General features: G+C 60.2%; 1 protein-coding gene across 1 annotated transcript; it reads left to right on the top strand.

Moving 5' to 3' along the window:
- The first annotated feature begins 5511 nt into the window (after window positions 1-5511).
- INO80B (INO80 complex subunit B) lies at window positions 5512-10094 on the top strand. Its single transcript, XM_037898527.2, has 5 exons — window positions 5512-5709; window positions 6739-6934; window positions 7314-7432; window positions 8010-8185; window positions 8582-10094. Exons 1-5 carry the CDS (start codon window positions 5658-5660, stop codon window positions 9044-9046), a joined length of 1008 nt encoding a protein of 335 aa, XP_037754455.1. The 5' UTR covers window positions 5512-5657; the 3' UTR covers window positions 9047-10094.
- The last annotated feature ends 5380 nt before the right edge of the window (window positions 10095-15474 follow it).

The following is a 15474-nucleotide window of genomic DNA, read 5'->3' on the forward strand; positions in this document are numbered from 1 at the left end:
TGAGTGCACAGGGGGGTGAGTGTGTCATCGTGAGGGGGATGTATGTGTGTGGGTGTGCCAGGGTATCTTTGTGTGTTCCCATGTGAGTGCATGGGGGGGTGAGTGTGTCATCGTGAGGGGGACGTACGTGTGTGGGTGTGCCAGGGTACCTGTGTGTGTTCCCATGTGAGTGCATGGGGGGGTGAGTGTGTCATTGTGAGGGGGACGTATGTGTGTGGGTGTGCCAGGGTACCTGTGTGTGTGCCCATGTGAGTGCATGGGGAGGTGAGTGTGTCATTGTGAGGGGGACGTATGTGTGTGGGTGTGCCAGGGTACCTGTGTGTGTGCCCATGTGAGTGCACGGGGGGTGCACGCCAGGATGTGGGCCCATGTGTACCTGCATGCCTGTGCGCGTAGATGGATGCCTGCTACACCCATGCATGTGTGTACACCAGTGTGTGTCTGTTGGTGACTGCCCCCCCTGCACACTCGGGTATGGAATTGGCCAAGACATTGTGGCCCCAATGGGCTGATTCCTGGGTTGGCTCTGCCCAAGGTTGCACAGCCCTGTGCCCCTGTCCCCCCCTCCTGAAATGGCTGGAGTGGCTCGGTAGGGGCCCCCTGTCCCACTCCTCCTCCCTGCAGTGCCAGACTAGAAGGCCTGGCACCAGCACACAAACGCCCCGTGTGTGTGTACGCACCACATGCCTGGACATACCCACATGTAACACCCTGGTACACACACACAAAGAGCTTTGTACACACACCACGTTTGCACACGTGACATGCACTATGTCTGCACACACCATAGTTCCTATTTCCACCCACACACTTCACATGTTTGCTCACTGTTCGCATGTCCCCTCTGTGCCAAGCCAGACAGATTTAGCTCCTTTAATCTGTCCTCGGGCACTGACCCAACCTCCGCGGCTCTGTGGCGCTTCTCTGAGCTCCCTGCACTTCCTCTCTCTCCGGGGCTGAGGGGCCTGGAGCAGCGCACACCAGCCTGGGTGGCTCTCCCCGAGCTGCACGGAGAGCCCCCGGCCCGGCCATCCTTCGCTCCACCCATTTCTGGCCTTTACTCTAGTTCGCCTGGGAGCTCTCTGGGACAGGGACTGTGCCTCTGGGTCTGTGCAGCCCCCTGTACAACGGGGCCTGACCCTGGCTCTGGCCCATGCACCCACTGCAACAGAAACAGTAATGGCAGTGGGGCAGGGGTGGGGAGGGTTGAGCCTTCCGGAAGCCTGGGGGGCCCCTGGGGAAGACAGCTCCCTGAGTGATGGTTGGTTGCAGCAGGGCTGTGTTGCTGACCCTGCCAGCTCACAGCGATATATCATTAACCTGTGGAACTCACTGCCACAGGCTCTCTCTGAAACAAATTGCTTAACAGGGTTCCAAGAGGACTAGATGCTCCTGGGCAGCAATTGTCAGGATCAGCCATGCCAGGGCTCCCAAGCATGAGCTTAGCTCTGCCAGGGACAGGAAGGAACATGGTGAAGTAGGGCATCTTTAAAAATTCCAGCCTCAGGGGCTATTCCCTTTCTTTGCCTCCTGCCCATGGCTCCTCCTGCTGGCCACACGGCAGCTCCACAAAGCTGTGAAACCCCCGGGGGGAAAAAGCTCTCCCTGAATAGGCCCCCTGTGATACCAGCCATGGAGGGGAAAATCCAGCATCCTGGGCTGGGAGGAGCAGAAACCACCCCCCGCCCCCACCCCCGGCACTGTGCTAGCCCTGCCCACCACTCCGCTCCCCCCTGCATTTCACAACGCCCTGCATAGGAGCTGGGGGAGGGCAGGCGAAGGCTGCACCATTACACCGACAGCAGCTGGCTCCGGGGCTGTATAAGCTGCCAGGTTGCCTTGGGCTGTGAGTGTCTCAGATCTCACCAGCTAGGCTGGGTCAGTGCCTGGATGGGCAACTCCAGGGACAATCCAAGGTGTTTCCGGCAGTGTGGGGGAGAGGTCCAGTAGGGGGCGCTCTCCCCTCCCAGGCAGTTTAGGCACAGTGCTGGGGGGTGGGGGTGCTACGGGGGGTGGGGTGGGAGAGGGGCGCTCTGCCCTCTGAGTCCCCCCATTCAACTCTCCTTTGCCCTGGTGCTTGTACAAAACTTGACAAGCCTTAGCTGAGAGCAGTGCTTGGCCTGCCTTGCCTCGCTGGTTCCTCATGCTGCCCCATCTGTCCGTCTGTCTGTCTCTGTTGTCTCTTGAGTCATGGCCTGGTTTGACTGAAAAGACACGCCAGCTCGCCCTGTGAGCTCCCCCAGTTCATGAATCGCTGTGACTCAGCCTGGCACAGCCGCTCACAGGCTGACGCCCACCGGAGCGTTTCGGGGACCGTTCGCTCGTCTCGCCTGGCCTCCTGTGTCGCACAGGCCTGCCCGTGCAGTGAGCCCAGGAGCTCGGGCTGCGCGAAAGCATCTTCCAGGGGGGCCTGGTGAGGACCTGGGGCTAAGGACGTACCAGGTACACACTCGGATTGCGATTGTGGAGCTGTGTGACGGAAATCTGCCATGTCAGCAGTAAGGTGTGCGGCTCCAGGCCCGCGGGCAGGGCCTGACGCCTGTACCCCCCGACAGGCACAAAGGGAAACAATGCGGACGCGGCACTTCGACCTCACAAAGGTTATTCCAAAAATCATCAGCATCCTTAGAAAGCCTAGTTCAGCGGTTCCTCTGGGGGAGGGGGAAGGGAGGAGCCGTGGAAACTTACCAGGAGTAGAACAAAAGATACCAGGTTCCAGAGCAGCAGCCGTATTAGTCTGTATCCGCAAAAGAACAGGAGGACTCGTGGCACCTTAGAGACTAACCAATTTATTTGAGCATAAGCTTTCGTGAGCTACAGCTCACTTCATCGGATGCAAAAGAGACCAGGTGACCAAGGGGAGGTTAAATCAAGAAACACACAGTCAGGAACACGCTGGGGGGCATCTTTTCTTCAGTCCAGGAGGGAGAGATCACCCAGCGGAGAGCAGCTTCCTGGGGCAGCAGAGGCATGCAGGTTTTCCTGAGCCCAGATGGCCCCAGTAATTCTGGACAACCCAAGGGACTCATGCCCTAGCCCAGAGAATGCCCTGGAGTGGTGAGGAAACTGAGGCAGGGGCATGCATTTAGTGTTTATTGCTTTGTATGATCTGTGCTCTCCTGTGCTTTCCATGATTAAGTATAAAAGAGAATAAATGTGTTAGACTGTGCAAAGTGTGAGTGTGTGTTGACTGCTTCACAACTACCGCTTGCCCCGAGAGTGAAACTGACCAGAACCGTCACACCTTTGGGTGGAGTTTGGGGCAGGGGTGTGTTTAAGTACCGGGGAGTCTGAAGAGTCGGTGCTGCACCCAGAAGTGCTCGACAGCAGGTTTCAACACCCAGAGGGTCTGCACCTGGAGAATGTGCCTGAGGACCCTGAGATTGGGGCAGTGGCGGGACTCCAGGCCCCAGAAGCATAACATACCCCAGGGTATCCAGAGCACAGAGACCTGGATTCCTCTCACAGCAGTCCTAATGGGTGGCCAGGCTGGGGGTGCAGGAGGATCTGCGACAGGTATTCAGTCTGGCTCTGAAGCCATCAAAAGATAGAGAATCGCCCACCTCCCTTGGGAGTTTGTTGGAGTGGTTAATCGCCTGCACCCTTAACTAATTGTGCCTAATCTGGGGGATCTTCACCGTCAGAGTTAAGGGCTGTGAATTCCTGGGGGGTGAGGTGGGGGCAGGTTGCTGTGTGAGGCTGGCCTGGAGGCTAATGGTTCCAATCTCAGTGCCTTGATGGAAAATCCGCGGAGCAGCCGCCCCTATAAATTAACAAAATTGTATGCGTGGGGATTTCTGCAATATTGGGAACATGCCTAGTGCTCTACAGCCGGTGGGCCTGTGCCCAGCAAGCACTGGGCTCCAGCTGTGACACTGCCAGTCCTTAGCTAATGCCCACAGCCTGGGCAAGATCTGGCATCTGGCCTGGCAGCGGCACACATGGGACACACCGAGGGAGCGCTGGCCCTTCATCCAGTGCGTCAGAGCAGGAGGGTGGAAGGGACTTTGCCTGTGTTGAATGGGAGGCAAGGGAGGGAGCTAGGAGTGTGCACGGGGAGACTTTGGACCCTCTGGGAAGGATGTAATCAGGCAACACAAGACCTGGGGGAAGGACCAACGATCACAAGCAAGTCAGCAGTAAGGGGGCAGGAGACTGACCCTTACATGGGAGGGCCTATGCCCAGTGCAGACGCACTGCCCCAGGAAGGCCGAAGTGTCAACACCTACTAGAAATGCTGGGTCCCTTTGCACAGCTCCATTCCAACAACACTGCATCAAGCAGACGTGGGGACAGCATTTGGCCAAGGGAGACCCTTGGTTCACGGGCAGGGTGAATGAATGCCCCTCATTTCCATTACCGGGCAGCTGGCCACCCTGCAATCTTCTTAGCAAATTCATCCTCACGCTCTTCCCCCAATTTACAGGTGGCAACCAAGGCCCAGGGAGACCAAGCGACGTACCAAAGTCACAGGGAGTTTGGGGCAGAGCAGGAACTTGACCCCAGGCCTCACAGGCTAATGCCCATAGCCCTGGACTATCCTTCCCCTCATGTCATTAGCTGCTTAAGGCAGTGAAATCAGATGCTTCTGTGCATGCACCCCCAGTTGCGTTGCCCCCACTCCTTCCAATGCTAGAGAAGCCGCTGGCCCCCCCAGTGCACACCCAGTGAAAGCGAGCACTGCACTGGCTGCCCTCCATGCCCCTTCTCCCCCACTACAGTCCTCTTTGCAAATCTGCTCACCCTATTCCTAGGGCCTCTGCCTGCAGGGTGGGGAGACTTGTGCCTTCTGCTGCCCTTCTCCCTATCTAAGCACTTCCCCGGGCCCTATCAGCATGATATGAGCCTCGCAATGGAGGCAGGCCAGGGCTACCCTCATTGCACAGGCGGGAACTGGGGCACAGTGAGTCTAAGTGACTTAGCCGAGGTCACACAGGGAGTCTTGGACAGAGCCAGGAACTGAACTCCTAAGTCCCAGGGTGGGAATCCCACCTGATCCCTTGTCCCAGTCCAGTGCCCTTTTATCGTTACTTATTATTTGCGCTGCGGTGATGTGTGGGCCCCATCACGGAGCAGGACTCCCTCGCGCCAGGCACTGTACCAGCATAGAACAGCTGACAATCTAGTCTCTTCTTCTCCCTTTCACCAGCTCAGTAGCTCCCCATGTGCAGGAGGCAGCTCCCCAACCCCCTGGCACCAAACCCACGTGCCCTGGAGCAGCGCCAGCAGCGGGCTGTGTTGGAAGCAGGCTCTGCCAGTCCCCGGGGGCGGGGAATGGGTCACACCCCCTAAGCCAGGGAGGGGGGGAGGCTCCTGCTGGCTGGGACAGTGTGGGAGGGGGAATTCTGTACTGGCTGCCAGTGGGACGGAGCCTGGCTGGGTTTGGGGGCTGTAGGACCCCGGTGCTGCTCACTAGTGCGCAGGCCACACACCCCACTGGGGCAGCTCTTCCCGGACCTTTTCTCTGGCCCGGTCACAAAGTGCCCGGGGCGTGTTTCTAGGGGGAGCCCTTTAGCGGCGGACTGCGCCCCGAACAAAGATGGCCGCTGGCCAGGTGGGAACGGTCCGCGCCTGAGCGCTGTGCGGGGCGGAAGCGGAGCCGGGTCCGTCGGGAATAGCCCTCCCGGGGCTGCCGGCCCGTGGCTGAGCCGGGCCCGATGAGCAAGGCGTGGCGGCGAGGGGGCGGCAGGATGGAGGGGGCCGAGGCGGGTGAGGAGCGAGCGCGGTCCCCCCACCCCCCCCGCTGCTGGCACCTGGGGCCCGGGGCCCCCCTCTCCGAGCAGTAACGTCTCGGGCCGCCGGGGGGCGCGGGCGGGGACTGGGGCCCGGTGGGCGAGGGGGGAGCGTCTGGAGGGGGGCCCGGGGCCCGGGGGGGGGAGCGGCCGGGGGGGCGGGGACCGGTGGGGGGGGCGGGAGCGGGGCCCGGTGCGCTGGGGGGGGAAGTGGGCGGGAACTGGGGCCCGGGTGGGGTGTGGGGGGAGCGGCCGGGGGGGGCGGGAGCGGGGACCGGTGGGCTGGGGGGGAAGTGGGCGGGGACAGGGGCCCGGGGAGGTGTGGGGGGAGCGGCCGGGGGGGCGGGGACCGGTGGGTGGGGGGCGGGAGCGGGGACCGGTGGGCTGGGGGGGAAGTGGGCGGGGACAGGGGCCCGGGGAGGTGTGGGGGGAGCGGCCGGGGGGGGCGGGGACTGGGGCCCGGTGGGCTGGGGGGGAAGTGGGCGGGAACTGGGGCCCGGGGGGGGTGTGGGGGGAGCGGCCGGGGGGGGGCGGGGCCCGGGGCCCGGTGGGCTGGGGGGGGAAGTGGGCGGGGACTGGGGCCCGGGGAGGTGTGGGGGAGCGGCCGGGGGGGGGGGCGGGGACTGGGGCCCGGTGGGCTGGGGGGGAAGTGGGCGGGAACTGGGGCCCGGGGGAGGTGTAGGGGGGAGCGGCCGGGGGGGGCAGGGACTGGGGCCTGGTGCACTTGGGGGGGAAGTGGGCGGGGTCTGGGGACCGGCGGGCGGCGGGGGGCTCAGCGGGACCGGGGGGTTATATAGGGCCTGCGCTTGCTCCCTGCCCCAGCCATGGGGCCCCCAGCCAGCCAAGCAGGAGCTGGGGCGGGAGCGGGACAGGGGGCAGAGGAGCCGGGAGGGGCCTGGTGGGTCTCACTCCCTCCCCTGGGGAGTAAGGGCAGCTCATCCCTTCGGCCTGTGGCCAGCCCCCCGGGAACGCCCCAGGCCGGTGAGGTGACTATGCGTGTCCCCAGACCAGGACGAGCCCGGCGGGCCCGGCTCCCACAAGAAGAAGCACAAGAAGCACAAGAAGAAGCACAAGAAGAGGCATCACCACGAGACCGGGGGCACCAGCTTCTCCGCCGAGACCCTGGAGTCCAGCCCCTTGCTCCCCAAGCCCCAGCTCAAGCTTAAAATCAAGCTGGGGGGGCAGATTCTGGGCACCAAGAGGTAAGGGGAGCCCCAGCGTCCGCTCTGGGTGATGGGGGCACTGGACGGGATGTGTGACATTTTTGGGGCCAAGGCTTATATTTCAAAATAGGACTCGCTGTAGTGAGCAGACCAGGGCCAGGATTCGTGCCCGGGTCAGACCAGCCAGGTCTCTCCCTCCAGGCCCTATCGGATCAGCAGGCCCCCCTCGCCCTGTGTCCCCACCTTGCCTCCCACCTCCCCAGAACAGACCAATGGGCCCTCTGCCCTGGAGCCATTACAGGGGCCAATGCTGGTGTTGTGCGGGTAGATGCAAGCCCAGAGATCCTAGTGTGGGTCTCTGTGTGGGCAAGCAAGCTCTGCTCCAACCTAACGGGCAGGGTCTGGGCTGTCTCTCCAGTGTGCCGACCTTCACAGTGATCCCCGAGGTGCCGCGCTCGCCTTCCCCCCTGATGGTCGTGGATGACGAGGACGAGCCCATGGAGGGGGTCCCCATTGAGCAGTATCGGGCCTGGCTGGGTGAGTGCTAAAGGGGGAGATCCTCGCTGTGCAGCTCTGCAGCATTCCCAAATAGCAGGCAAGGAAGCCCAGCCCCTGATAAGGGTGGGGAGGGGCTCCTGGGGCAGCCGCATGGCTGGGGGGAGCCCTGGGGTGGGGTGAGGCCCTGGGGCAGGGAGGTATCAGGTGGTCCCACATTCGCCCGACCAAGCTCTGAGTGCTCTTGTTTCCCTCCCATAGGCAGTAACAAAATAGCTGTAAACAGCTTTGGGGGACCCCAGCTTCTCCCCCGTGTTGGGCTGCTCTGGAAGGCCAGAGGCTGCTCCCTTGACTCTGTTCCGGCTTGGCTGGTGAGGCTGTGGGTGCTGCCCGGGGAGCCAGGACTGAGCTTTGCCATGCTCTGGGGTTTCCCCTGGTGGGAGCCAGAGACGGATCCAATGCCCAGGGGCCAGAGGAGGTGTAAAGCCAGGTCCTAGTAGGGGTCTGTTGGGCATCCGCCCCTGGAGAGAACAGTCTCTTGGGAGCAGGCCAGCCACTGGGAGTTACAGGGGGCCCAGGACAGGTGGTAACACTGTGTCTCCCTCCTGGGGCTGCGCAGATGAAGACAGTAACCTGGACCCATCGCCCCTGCCGGACCTGGACTCGGAGAGCTGCTTCCCTGCCCGCGAGGACGAGGAGGAGGAGCGCTGGCTGGATGCGCTGGAGAAGGGCGAGCTGGACGACAATGGCGAGCTGAAGAAGGAGGTGGATGAGTCGCTGCTCACGGCCAGACAGGTGAGGGGGCTGGGAGCCTGAGCTGTGCAGACTGGGAGCTGCTCCTGTAGGGGTCAGTCCCTCCCTCCCATGTGGCCTAGGAAGGCTGCAGGTGGCCCATGTGTCCAGGGCGGTGGCTGAGACATGTGCAGGGGTTGTGGCTGCAGCAGCCTGCTTGGTACAGAGAGCAGCCGGGGTAGCACAGAATCCCCTGTGCCCAAAGCTCTCCCATGCGTGGGGCTTTAGAGCCCCATGTCCCGCCGGGCTCCCTGCCTTCCTTGCACAGGGAGGCCCTGACACACGCACACTCCCCAAAGCCAGCCAATCTCCCCCCAGCCAGGGCTGGATTGGAGCCCCTCCCCCAGCGGGGAAAGCCCCCTCAGCCTGACCGTCCCTCTTGCTCTGTGCCCCCCACAGAAAGCTCTCCTGCACAAGCAGCAGAGCCAGCCGCTCCTGGAGCTGCCCATGGGCTACAAGGCGAAGGAGATGACGGAGGAGATGCTGGTGAAGCGGGAGGAGCGAGCCCGCAAGCGGCGCCTGCAGGCGGCCAAGAAGGCGGAGGAGAACAAGAACCAGACCATCGAGCGCCTCACCAAGACCAACAAGGCCAAGGTGAAGACGCTGCGGGAGCGCAAGGCCAAGCCGGCCCCGTGCCCCATGATCCGCTACTGCAACACCGCGGACCGGATCACCGTGTCCTTCCCGCCTGGGGTCACGCTGCCCCTGCTGCCCTGCACGCTGCCGCCCGGGCCCGCACCCACCACCTGCGGGGTCAGCGGCTGCCCCAACCGCAAGCGTTACTCCTGCTCTCGCACCGGCGTGCCCCTCTGCAGCTTTGCCTGCTACCAGAAGAACCTGCAGCTGCAGGAGGCAGTCGGCTAGGGCTCCAGGCGCTGACCCTTGCTGCCGGGCTCAACCTCTTCGAGGGCATGGCTGAAGATCCCTGTGTCCCTCTAGGGAGGCCCAGGGGGGATATTCGCTCTCCATGAGCTCAGGATGCAGCTGCTACCCTTATGACTATGAGCTGAGGACCCTGGCATCCGGGACCCCTACTAGGACTAGCTCATTCCCTGAAAGCTGAGTCATGTCTGAGCCCAGAGTCGCCGCAGGGTTGGGCCTGTCTGCCCCGGGCCTGTCTGCCCCAGGCCAACCAGGGGGCCCCAGTGCAGCTTAGGTGGCTCCATGCAGCCTGGCCTCCCCGTGTCTCTCCCACCCGCCCTGGTGACTGGGAGGGATGTGAAACGGCACGAGCTGGGACTGGGCTCGGCTGCGTGGTGTCACCAGGCCCTGCCACGAGGAGGCGTATCCCACCCTTCGGCGTCTGCCTGCCTGCAGTGCTGAGCTCTGCTGTGTTTGGGGGAGGGAGGGCTGTGGGTGGTTTCTTCCAGCTGTCAGTGGAAGGGCTGACTGGGCCCATACACCGAGGGGCTGTTTGCTCTGCTCTGCCCCAGTACAGGAGACGTAAATCAGCCAGCCCCATTGGCTGGGGAGAAAGTCTCTGGATGGGCTCAGAGAGCCCCTCCCACCCAGGGCAGGTGTTGTGGGGCCGGGGGAGGCCCTTGGAGATGTGTGAGTGGCAGCAGGGGGGCCACCCACGCAGTAACTATTGATGCAGGGAGGCAGTCAAGTGGGGTCAAAGCAGTTGGCGGAGCTTGTGGGGGACGGGATGTTTCTCCAGGGAGTGGGCTTTGGGCTGCCCCAAGACCGTCAGGGCATGGCTGCCTGGGCCTGGCTCGCTGTCTCCTCGCTGCAGCTCTCAGGAGCTCAGACCACCATGTTTGTGCACGGGAAGGTGGGAGCGTGTTTGGTGGGATGCTGCAGGGCAGACTGGGTGTTGCTCGTCACCCTCCTGCAGGGCCCCTTCATGCTCTCCTTGGGGCCGGGGGTTCGTTACCTGTAACGTTCATTAAACCCCACAGTACAGAAGGAACATCTCTCGCTTCCCTGACGTGGGCCGGTGGGAGCCTCTCTTTGATCTCGGGGCTGGGCTTTTGGGTTCTGTTGGTGAAAGCAGACCAGTCTCTGCCCCCATGCAGAGGGGGAAAGGCTGCCCAGCCTGTGACCTCGGCCACCCCACTTCCAGAGCCCCTCGCACCAGGTCCCAGGGGACGTTTCCAGAGCACCCTGATTTCGTCATCAAGCCTCTGGGGGAGCGGCCAGGGCAGTAAGTCTTGTGGGGCAAGGCAGAGGCTGTGGGGCCTGATCCCAGAGCCGAGATGTAGCCAGGGTCACTCGCCCAGCGTCATTCACTCTTCTCGTGTCTCCCGCTGCTGTGCCCCAGTGTCTGGTGACAGGCACGAAGCAGGGTTCTGGCCTGTGGCCCAGGCTGGGATTCCCACCTCGTGCTCTGAGCTTGTCCCAGGACAGTCGCGGTCTTGTGCACATGAAGTCTCGTCCTGGAGTTGCAATTCCTCACTCTTCCCCTCGTCCTGGGCCGGCAGCGCCTGTGCCCACTCGCCGGCGCCCAGTGACCCTGGGCAGAGCACTCGGTGTGGAAAGTCCGTTTAACTTTTGGGGTGTAGCTTTCGGGTTTAGGGCTGGCAGCCCTGGTGCTAATGGGGACCTTACAATAACACAGGTGCGTCCAGCATTCAGAACAAACAGTTTTACCCTCCAGCGTAGCAGGCTCCCCTTCCGCCTGCAGAGCTGTGGGAGGATCAGAGGGTTTGGGGCCTTCACCTCTAGGAATGGCCACACAGCAGCAGATCACCTGGCCCCCTTGCCAAGGCTCCTGTCTCTAGGGTGCCAGGTCAGCTCTTCGCAAGAAGATGCGAGGGGGTTCCCTTTGCCCCCACTGGACTGTTATGGACCAACCTGTTCAAAGGAGAAGCATCTTCCTGTCCCGCAGTTAGGGTCTCCAAGTGGTCAGGGATGGCTGGGGCTGAGCTGACCCCGGCCCTCACCCGGTCCCTGGCGCAGATGCAGGTTAACAAGGTGGATCCTTAACGCTCGTGAGCTAACCTTGAGCTCAGCCTCTCCCCGGCTGCCATCTGCCTGTCCTTCCTAACCAACCTCATCCCCTCTCGGGGGTAGCAGGGGAGGGGCTCGTGACACGGCCATTCCTTTTCTGCTTCCTGCAGAGACCTTGATTTCAGTGGCACCCTGCTCTGTCCTTTCCCCAAGCTGGCCTGACCAGAACTGGACCCCAGGGCAGGGCGGCCCATCGGTTCATCGACTGCCACGAGACCGGTTTGCCTATTATCCTCCCCCCTCAGTCTCTCTGCACCCCAACAGCCCGTCGGCCACTGCCAGCAGGTCCTGCCCCGAGAACTGAGCCCTCAGAAGGTGCATGAGGAGGTCAGATTAAACCCTCCAATGTGCCTTACTTTGCATCTGTCAGCCCTGGATCCCAGCTGCCAGGTGCTGCCCCTTCCCTGGCTGGCTCTGAAGTTCCTCATGGGCTTCTCCCTGTCCTACGGCCTCCTTCCCCAATTGTGTGGCCTGCCCAGCAGTTTATGTTGGTTTCAAGGCCCCTTGCAAAGAGGAAGGACAGAAACTTTTCTAAATACAGAGCTGATTCCCCTGCACTTTCTGGCTGCTGCAGCCCTGGGGCTGGGCCCAAGCTGGCTGTGTGTGTGGTGGGGGGGTGCAGCCTGGCAGTCCTTCAGGGGTGGTGCTCCCCAGGTGGGCTCCAGGGACCTGGCTCCGAGCCCTGGCTGGGTGACACCTCGCCCCTTCAGGCTGCTTGGCCCATCACAGACCCCAACTGGACAAGGCAGCAGGTGGCAAACGTCAGATCCCACAGAGGCACCTCAGGTAAACAAAAGTCCTCGAAGCACAGAAACCAGAGCCAATGCGAACAGATTTTATGCTCGTTAACAGACCACCCCAGAGCAAAGGCTTCCCAGAAGCGCTCGCCGAGACCTGCTCAGACGATCGCCTAGACCTGTCCCAGGACATTTCACCGTTCATGGGGACGAGGTCACGGATGCAGAAGCCCCTGTCTCCCCACTCCTTTCCCTTGGACGCTCGCAGGTCACCTCTGCTCCCACCCACCAGCCGGTCACGCCTGGGCCCTGCTCTGCGGTCCAGCTGTCAGTGTCGAGGACATCACAGCCCAGCCGCTGCCCTGCGCTGACCATCCCCTCACTAAGGCATGGCCGGAGCTCTCCCACCTCCCCGGCAACGAGACCCGTGACTCTGATTTCACCACAAAGACGTCACCAGATCTCTCCAAGCCTACGCTGAGACCATGGCGGGCAGGTGAACTCCAGGAGGCTAGGGCCCCCACCCTGCCCCGCAGCTGCCAGTTCCCCAGCCCCAGGCTGCCTGAGCACCTCCAGCCCAGAGCGCTGGACCCAGCTGCCCGGGCCACAAGCACCAGCCTGGCCACAGGGGAAGACTGCCAGCAGGCAGCAGGAGGGTACCTGGGGGCAGAGCGTGGGTGGGCTGTTTGGGGAGACTCAGCCTCCCCTGGCCTGTGATACCTGCCGCCCATGACTGAGGCTGTATTAGAGGCAAAGAGAACCTGGTTTCAGCTTCCCCCAGCGGTTCCTTGGCCAGGAGCTGATCTCACCCAGGCAGTGGGTCCAGCGGGGCGAGTGTTGTGGTCGTGTGTGGGGACGGATAAATAGTGCTGTGTCATCTGTGTATTACTGGCACTGACTCTGTGTCATCTGACCCGTTCACCTGGCTGCAGGTAGACGTTAATAGGAGCGGGAAGAATAATAGAATCATAGAATATCAGGGTTGGAAGGGACCTCAGGAGGTCATCTAGTCCAACCCCCTGCTCAAAGCAGGACCGATCCCCAACTAAATCATCCCAGCCAGGGCTTTGTCAAGCCTGACCTTAAAAACCTCTAAGGATGGAGATTTCACCACCTCCCTAAGTAACCCATTCCAGGGCTTCACCAGCCTCCTAGTGAAAAAGTTTTTCCTAATATCCAAAAGTTTTTCCTAATATCCAAGAGAATTGATCCCCGTGGGACCCCCCAGATGAGGGGCCTATCAACGGAGGTGCAGATTCCCATCTCTCTTCAGGAAGGACTCAAACCATTCGAGTGCCTTACCCTGGGCCTGACCACTACAGCAGTATCCCACGGGCGACGGGGCGCAGGGGGGTGGGAAGTGAGCTGGTTACAGCAATATGCAGGTGAGACACAGCTCTGTTATTTATCCATCATCGTGCATGACCACAACACTAGCGCCAGGTGTGGATGAGATGGGCTCAAGGCCGAGGAACAGCTGGCGGAAGCTGAAATCCAGCAAGACGGAGGTGATGCTGGCGGGCAGAGGGAAGCACTCTGACCAGTTTGCAGCCACGGCGTAGTCCCCGTTAGTGGAAAGTTCATGCCCACAAGTGTTTGGTTCAGTCTGTAGTTTAGAAGGCTCCTAGATTCCTCGTTGACACTGAGCTCTCACAAAACAGCACTCACAAGTAAAGGTTTCTACCCCCTCTGGCTGGCTAGGAGACGCCGTCCCATCCTGGTGGCCAGTGACCTGGGCCTGGTTAGACAAGCCTGCGTCACCTCCCGTCACAGCAACGCTGGGCGTGAAGCCACCAGCTTTAGGAAACTCCAGCTGCTACCGAACACTGCAAAGCATCTCCCTAGCACTGTGCCCAGCAGGTCTGTCCTTGGTTCTCTGCACTGCCTTCCCATGGACTGCAAATCAAGTTCAAGGTAAGAGATCCCTTACGTCTCTGAGAGGAGGAGAACTCTACTCTGCTGGCACAATGGCCTCTCTACAATAAGGAAAAGGAGGACTTGTGGCACCTTAGAGACTAACCAATTTATTTGAGCATGAGCTTTTGTGAGCTACAGCTCATTTCATCGGATGCATCTGTAGCTGTAGCTCACGAAAGCTTATGCTCAAAAAAATTGGTTAGTCTCTAAGGTGCCACAAGTCCTCCTGTTCTTTTTGCGGATACAGACTAAGATGGCTGCTGCTCTGAAATCTACAATAAGGGTAAAGCTCATCTGTTCAGGAGACAGCGCTTTCCTGGGGCCAGTCCTGACTATGCCATGAACATCCCAAGACGGGAGCTGGGGCAGCGTGGGATATGCCTGTATCAACTTGTGAAGCGTTCTGTGCCTCGCTGAAATATTGGCGCTGTGGCTGCACTACTTCAGACCTGCCCAGCCTGTTGTGCTGCAGTCTAGGTGGCTGCCCTGCCTGGGAAAGGTATTTAACACCTCAGAGGGACCAGCAGTCAGAGCCCCCATGAAGAATGCATGGGGGTGGGAGGCATCCACTCTGTATAACTCTCAACCACTGGCCCACCCCATGGAACAACAGTCTTTCCATACAAGGGCCCAGCAGGGAGATGGAAGTTCAGCGGGGGAGCACACGGCACAGAGGTGGTGGCCGGCTGTGGCCGCTTGTAAGAAGGGCTTGCATGAGCCAGAGGGCAGAAGGGACTCTGCCTAGCGTGACTCTGAAGGAGGGATGGATGTCTCAGGCCTTCTGTTGTTTTCAAAGAGCTGTAATGCTCCCGGGCTTTCTGGGTAAAGTGGCTGGGTTAAGAAATCCCTCTGCTGAGGCTGTGTGCCTTGCTTTCCTGCCCTGTGGCCGCACCGGGTCAAACTAGGTGCCCCTGTGACGTTAGAAATGTAATATAATCTCTCATTGAAAGGTGACACAGGGCCAGAAAGAGTTAATTAACTCACAGACTGACCTGACCCAGGGCCAAACTTTAAAGACTGGTTAGGAAGAGATGGAAACGAATAGAGCTGTGAAATGCAGCCTGCATGGTTAGAGATAGAAGGGTAGATGTTGGCTCAGGTCTTGTGACGTCAGCAAACAAGTCTTGTCTGTTACTATGGCTTTGATTCAAAGATCAAAAAAGGAATACTAACATTTAGGAAGACACTTGAGTGAAATAGTATCATTGTCTATATGTCTCTTTGAAGGTTGTGATAACCTGTAGCTGAACTGTTTAAGGGATAAATTACCCTGTGCTAATTGCCAGAATGGTTGGGAGGCAGACGATTACACTTATTCTCTCAAGCCAAAAAGGCTGCAGGAAATGTATAAAAACCCTGGGACACAATCCTTCTTCATCTCAGATCTGCTCTGGGTTTCAAGAAGGGGAAACCCTGAGCCATAAGAATTGAGATCCCCAGTCACTGACATGAGTCACCTGAATATGGACATTGCACTTCAACCTAGGGACTATTTCGAAAAGAACTTTTGGCAACTACAAACTCACCACCTCTGCTATGTAACTGGACCTCAAGAAATTGAACTCAAGTCTGTCTGTATATCCATCTTTCAACCAACCCTCTCTCTCTTTTCTTTTTTTAATAAAAATAATGATTTTAGTTTAGTTAATAAGAATTGGCTATAAGCATGTATTTTGGGTAAGATCT

This window comes from Chelonia mydas, chromosome 4, assembly GCF_015237465.2.
Source record: "Chelonia mydas isolate rCheMyd1 chromosome 4, rCheMyd1.pri.v2, whole genome shotgun sequence".
Classification (NCBI taxonomy): domain Eukaryota; kingdom Metazoa; phylum Chordata; order Testudines; family Cheloniidae; genus Chelonia; species Chelonia mydas.

What these genes read in the sequence shown, in the direction of transcription:
- INO80B (XM_037898527.2), top strand. Translation starts at nt 5,658, where the DNA reads ATGAGCAAGGCGTGGCGGCGAGGGGGCGGCAGGATGGAGGGGGCCGAG. An exon ending in GCAGTATCGGGCCTGGCTGG is followed by an intron (nt 7,433 to 8,009) that starts GTGAGTGCTAAA and finishes GGGGCTGCGCAG; the next exon opens with ATGAAGACAGTAACCTGGAC. An exon ending in CGCTGCTCACGGCCAGACAG is followed by an intron (nt 8,186 to 8,581) that starts GTGAGGGGGCTG and finishes TGCCCCCCACAG; the next exon opens with AAAGCTCTCCTGCACAAGCA.